The 6974-nt window shown below is 29.2% G+C and overlaps 1 protein-coding gene across 1 annotated transcript; it reads right to left on the bottom strand.

Annotated features, from left to right (window-relative positions):
- Positions 1-2216: 2216 nt before the first annotated feature.
- On the bottom strand, positions 2217-2921 carry LOC101245715 (uncharacterized protein At4g08330, chloroplastic). The gene has a single exon (XM_004232478.5). It carries the CDS (start codon positions 2774-2776, stop codon positions 2396-2398), a length of 381 nt encoding a protein of 126 aa, XP_004232526.1. The 5' UTR covers positions 2777-2921; the 3' UTR covers positions 2217-2395.
- Between the last annotated feature and the right edge of the window lie 4053 nt (positions 2922-6974).

The following is a 6974-nucleotide window of genomic DNA, read 5'->3' as shown; positions in this document are numbered from 1 at the left end:
AATTGAGTAAAGCCCTTTGAAATCCTGGCAAACTTTCAGACATCCTAGAGTAAATGTCAGAAGAGTATGCTATTCCATCCAGACTTCTAAACCACTAGCTTAATTTACTACAGAACAAACATCATCATCCTTAGTTCAGCAGTTATGTCACCGATTAACTAGACAATATAACCACCATTATGTTGTTTCTTTATTGCATTTTGCTACATGTTCCCTTTGCTAAGCAACACTGAAGACGAACTCATTATCAGTGGGGTTAGAATGGTAGGAATGATACTGATGTCAGAAATTTATGAATGTAGCAGTGGCCAATGGACATTATGCACAATCCCTTTGATCAAGAAACCTAAGTAAAGCCTGCTTCTCAAAGAGAAAGATATACATAAATTAAAAGGAAACAGAACTTCAAGATGAATCTTGTCCAGCCATGATCATGATAACTGATTATCTCAGCACATGTCTGCACCAGGATCATTAAGTTACAACTACTAAGATCAACCTTGCTAGAATTTTTATCTTACTTCCTGCCCAACTCCCCACTATTCTATCTCGGAGAAGATCCATTATTGTACTGGGAATTGGCTGATGAAATGTTTCTTTTCTCAGATCAAACATACCAAATGACACATGTTTGAGCTTGATGTTTATAATTAAGACAAATATATAAAAGATTTCCCCATTGTGAAAGGGAGAACCAGCTCCTCAACAACTTATGAAACTGCAGACTACGAGGCAAAACTTAATTTACAGATTTATGGTAAGCAAAAACATTACGGATCTTTGACCTCCATCAGTTGGCTTATAATTAAATCTGAATTGCAGATAAGATGACTAATAATTTTGCAAGGCCAACAGTTACCCTTCAGGGTGGCCCAGTGGTTTGAGCTTGGGACTTCCATGTTGGAGGTCTCAAATTCGAAACCCCTTGCCAGCGAAAGCAAGGGGTTTGCCTTCTGGGTCGAGCTCGTCGCACCAAGCTTACCTTGTGCAGGTTACCTCTCCTATGTGGTTTGCGAGCTATTGCATAGGAGCGGGGTTTTACCCTGTGCGCACCCAAAAGGGTAGCGGCTGCGGGTTTCCCTTGTCGTCAAAAAAATTTTTTGCAAGGCCAACAGTCAAAATAATGACAAGAAATACACCTCAATACAATATAGTGGGGCCAGCATATGAAACATCACAATGTGTATTGTTCCATTAGATCCATCTCAATCAAATTTAATAATTTAGGCTCTCTATCACTAAAAGTGCTCTATATTTTCTAATAGCACAGAAATCTTCTGGCAAAATAATTTATTTCTCCTTCTCCGGTGGACATATACTAGAAAATGCTCATAAAACTATACTACACCAAAAGGTTGCTGCAGTCTTGTTTTTTTAAAAAAAAAAAACTGTAACATTGTATTTCACATAGTACTTAGGTAGTACTGGAAAACCATATTTACAAAAGCAGCCTTGTTCTGTCAAAATAAACAATAACTAATAAACCAGACCACCCTTCTTTTATTCCTACTACACTACTATAATAATGTACCTTAAATTGCAACATAACAAGAGAAGTTCAAAACAAATTTCTATTGGTAATGATTGAAATGGACAATCAGAAAATGGATCATCAAATACCCTATATATAAGCTAAATAGGGGCAAAGTTCCAAATAAGAAGAACCACAAGCAGAAAATCTAGAATATAAGAGCATAAAATAATATAGCCAAGTAAGCATATATATGTACATTCATATGCGTGACCTCAATAAAGATATCATGGGAAACATCTTTCATGTCATAAAGTCCCAGAATGCCAACAAGAACAATAAGGATTAATTTAATGGAAGTAAAATCAACTTACCAGTACCAGAGGTTCTTGCAGGAAAGATACTGCTGATGAGAATGGACAAGGGACATATCATTGAAGGACAAGGAAAAATGAAAAGCTACAAAGCAAACACATATGCATGGCTATGGACAACACAGGTTGTTGCAATAATCAGAGATGCCAAATATACTAAGAAAGCCTCAAATTTAGTTGGCAAAATAATTCATTAGCTTTTTCAGTACAAAGCCTAAGGTTTATCTGTAGGTAGGAGTCTCTGAACATCTAATTATCCAAATCATGAATCAGCAATCATTTAACATTATACTTACAGCATATAAAACAAAAACTGATCTTAGATTCCATCCTTCTTCTCAATATAAATTAAAAACTTCTGTAAAGAAAAGTCATAAAAGGTGAGTCTTTATTGATCCAGTATAAATATTTACACAAAATATGAAACAGCTCACAAAACCAACAAAATGTAAAAATCAAAATCTCATATACACAAACATCAAACATCTCTTAAATCCATATACAAACCTCAACATCTAAAAAAAAAGAACATCAAAAATCAAATCACATGTCAAGTCTCAGAAGTAATCTTCAAAGCTTTATTTTTTATCCTATACCTTGCAGCTCTAGGAATAACCTGACTAGGACCAAAATGAAACTGACCCGGACTCTCAGTCATGGGTGGCCCGTCATCATACACATAGCCCACAACCTTCCCACAATTCATACACATCATCTTAGTCCTTTTCCTCTGAATTCCCCAATAATCAAGGGTTTCGAAAAAGGGTTTAATTTTATCTTCTTTCTCGAACTTGAATTTGGATGAATCAACAGCGGAGAAAGATAGAGTACCTTTATTGCCGGCTTCGAAGTAAAAATCCGGTGGGAAAAGATAGTTGGTATGGAGATTGAAGTTTGTATTGCACTCTTTACAACTGTAGATTGATGCCATCTTTGACGGTGAAGGGGTTCGATTGTGGTAAGGGGTTTTTATGAAGAGAAAAATTTGGGGAAGATGAATCGGGTTCAAAACCGCGTTCTCCGTGAATTTGGGAAGGCGTTGAAAAGTCTGATAATCTAGACGTTAGGCGGCAAGAACAAGATTTTCGGTCATACCTAGGGCAATGAAAAATTCATTTCATTTCATATAAGATAACATAAAAATTAATAATACTAATATTTTAGAAATATATAAAATAGGGAAAAGATAAAAAATATTTCTCTAATTTTATTTAAATGAAAAATAGATTTAACTAATCGTACAAGATAATGCTATGATCAAATATAATCAACTAGGGTTCAAAAAGAAATCGAAGAGATTTTTGAGACTTGAAAGTTGAAAATCATGTCGGAACAAAAAGGGGAGGAAATAGGGCTTTGGGTTTCCATTTTTAAACGTGAAGAAAAACAAGAAATTTTGGTCAGGTGAGATTGAAGACAAAGCACAAAAAGACTTTAGATTTATGTCCACTAATCTTTTAAAGAAGAAATGATTGTCCTTTATAGTAATATAGCTCAATACTATTTAATTTTTAGAGAAGTAAAATTAATTATAATTTCGTACGAAGATAATTACAATAAAAATTTAAATTGATTTATGTTGATACATCGAAATAAAAGAAAAAGTAAGAAAGAACGAGGTAAGGACGAAGGGAGTTATCGTTCCATCGCTTGATGACTTGTTTGAGGCGCAATTTTGATTATCGAGTAAATTTTTTTTCATGGAGCAAGAAGAAGCTATTGTTATCGCTCTAAGCTTTTCGGGGGATACATGCATAAGTTGATGAGAGAGAAAGAGTAGAAAATGGTCTATTATTATTTGTTGTTTAATATAGTGGGTTGAATTTTGTGAGTTAAAATAGATAATTGAATAATTTGAATTGAAATTGAGTTAATTTTGATTGATTTGAAGATTTTCGTCCACATAGGAAAACGAATGATAAGTGTAGAGACATCAAAGATAAAAATAACTTCATTTTAAAGTAAGAGTAAAGTCAACTAACTAATGAAAGTTGAGAAATATTTTTGAATGTTTCTCAATGTATTACATAACACAATTTAGTAAAAAATATGATTTTATTATTTTATTTTATTTTTTGTAAAAACTTAAATCTAGTTGAAGCTCATTTTTCAACTTTTCTTATTTTCGTTACTGCAAATCTTTTTTAGTTTATGTGGAATGATTTCTTTTGTACTCACATAATATTTACTTATTTGATATGTCATTATTAATTTTGTAATACCTTTTAATGAAATTTCACTTTTGGATACAGTTTTAAAAGAAATTTTTTATGTTGCTTATATAATTTATTTTATGACCATCATACAATTTTTTTTTAGATATGATTTTTTAAAAAGAGTTGCTTATATAATTTATTCTATGACCATCATACAATCCATTTGGACATGATTTCAAGAAATTTACTATATTATTGATATAAATTATGCTCCAGCTATATGATAAAAAAACATTTTTGGATACAAATTATTTTTAATATAGTTTCAAGAAATCTCCTATATTGCTTATATAATTTATCCTCCAACCATTATGTAAATTATTTTTTAATATGATTTCAAAAAATTTCCTACACTGCTTATATAATTTATTCTCTGACCACAACACAAATTGTTTTTTGATATGGTTTCAAGAAATTTCATATATTGCTTAATATAATTTATTCTCTGACCATTATACAAATTATTTTTTGATATGGTTTCAAGAAATTTCCTACATTGCTTATATAATTTATTCTCTGACCATCACACAAGTCACTTTTTAATACAATTTCAAGGAATTTCCTATATTGCTTATATAATTTATTCTATAACCATTATACAAATTATTTTTTAATATAATTTCAAGAAATTTCCTATATTGTATATAAAATTTATTCTCTTAGACTCTTACCATCGTACAAACTATTTTTCGATATGGTCTCAAATTTTTTTTATGTTTCTTCTATAATTTATTCTCTAATCATCATAAAAACTATTTCTGAATATGATTTCAAGAAATTTCCTATATTGTTTATACACTTTATTCTCTGACCATCATATAAAATATTTTTGGATATGATTTCAAAAAAAATAATTATGTATTGCTTATATAATTTATTTTCTTATCATCATACATTGAATATTTTTAATAAAAAATATTTGATACTAAAAAACAATGACTATAATTCATAAATGAATTTTTACAATACATATAATTAATGTTCCTTTTACGATTGTTGCGGGAAATAAGTAATTGTTGTCTTCAAATGGTATATATTTTTAGAGAATAAAATCAATACTAATAAATTATATCATTGGGGAGTGATTTAGAAAGTTGGGAAATGGTAATTGAGAAAAATACTATGTTCACATGTTGATATTTAGCATAGCCACTAATAAACTAAAACATTTTCCTTGTAGAAAGGTAATTATAATAAAAATAAATCTAACTTAATTTTATTTATAATATAAATAACAGGCCGAGTATTAACGAATGGTAAATAAAGTAAATCTAGCACAAACATAAATGATTAGAATTAAAAAGTTATTGAACAAATATTTTTCAGTAAATACAGCTAATATGTTAATCAATAAAGTAAAGATTAATATAAAAACAACTAATTGAAAAGGTGACAGTCAATAACTAATCACTTAATTAATTCAAGTGGTAATTTAAATCATTCAATGGACTAGTAATAATTTTATTTAAATAGTTGATTGAAAAGAACAATGTGCAACATCATAAATTAATGTATAAAAACTTAAGAAAATATTAATTAGTAAAAGTTTAATAAAAGGAAATGAAAATTTGTAATAATCGATCAAATATTTTTTATATAAAAAATAATTTTTCAGAATTGATTGTTATGTTATGCACCTATTTTACACATATATTTAAAATTATCCAAACAAAGCTATGATTAAAATATATTGAATTTTATAGTCTAACCGACAATCTATAAAAAAATAAAATCTGAAGAATCTGAATGATCGATAAAATGGTTAGGAATCTTTACATAAAAGAATAGTTTTTAAGAATTGTTAGTTTTGTTTCCCACTTATTCTACATGTTTGTTTTAAAATTATCACTATAAAGCTATGATTAAAATATATCAAATCTTACCGTCTTACCGTCTAACCAACATAATCTATACTGACACTTTAAAAAAATGAAAATTCCAAATGACCAGTAAGACGATAAGAATTTTTACTCGAAAGAAGAAATTTCGGAATTGATCGTTATGTTTTCCAGTTATTACACACTCATTTTAAGATTATCACTAAACAATTATAATTAAAATATACTCAATCTTACCGTCTAGCCGACATAATCTCTACTGACACTTATAAAAAAAATCCAACAAATTCGAATGATCGATAAGACGGTTAGAATTTTTAACACGAAAAATTGAGTTTCATAATTAGTTGTTATGTTATCCACTTATTTTACACGCATTTAAAATAGTTCCTACGAAGCTATAATTAAAATATATTGTATCTTACCATCTAGCCGACATAATCTCCAATGACGCTTATAAAAAAGGATATGAAAAACTGAATAACCGGTAAGACGATTCGAAATTTTACACGGAAGAATAGTTTTTCAAAATTTATTGGAGTGTTTTCAACTTATTCTACATACTTTTTTTAAATTTATTAATCTAAAGCTATAATGAAAATATACCGAATCTTACAACCTTGCCAACATATTCTATATCAACACTTAGAAAAATAATATGAAGATTTCGAATGGCCGGTAAGACGGTTAGAATTTTTTACACGAAAGAAGAATTTTTCAGGATCAATCGTTATGCTTTTCAGTTATTACACAAATGTTTTGAATTATCACTAAGAAGCTATAATTAAATATACCTAATCCTACCGTCTAGTCGACATAATCTCTATCTACACTTATAAAAAAACACGAAGAATTTGGACGACCGTTAAGACGGTTAGAAATTTTTACACATTTTTTAGAATTGATTATTATGTTATCCACTAATCTACATACGCATTTAAGATAAATCCTACAAAGATATAATTAAGATATACCCAATCTTACCATCTAGCTGAATCTATTGATGGTTATAAAACGAATATAAAGAATCCAAATGACCGGTAAGATGGTTAGGATTTTTTATACGAAAGAATAA

The sequence above is a fragment of the Solanum lycopersicum genome, chromosome 2 (genome assembly GCF_036512215.1).
Source record: "Solanum lycopersicum chromosome 2, SLM_r2.1".
Lineage (NCBI taxonomy): Eukaryota > Viridiplantae > Streptophyta > Magnoliopsida > Solanales > Solanaceae > Solanum > Solanum lycopersicum.
Note: the sequence above shows the minus strand (reverse complement) of the source record. Positions and strands in the feature narration are given on the sequence as shown.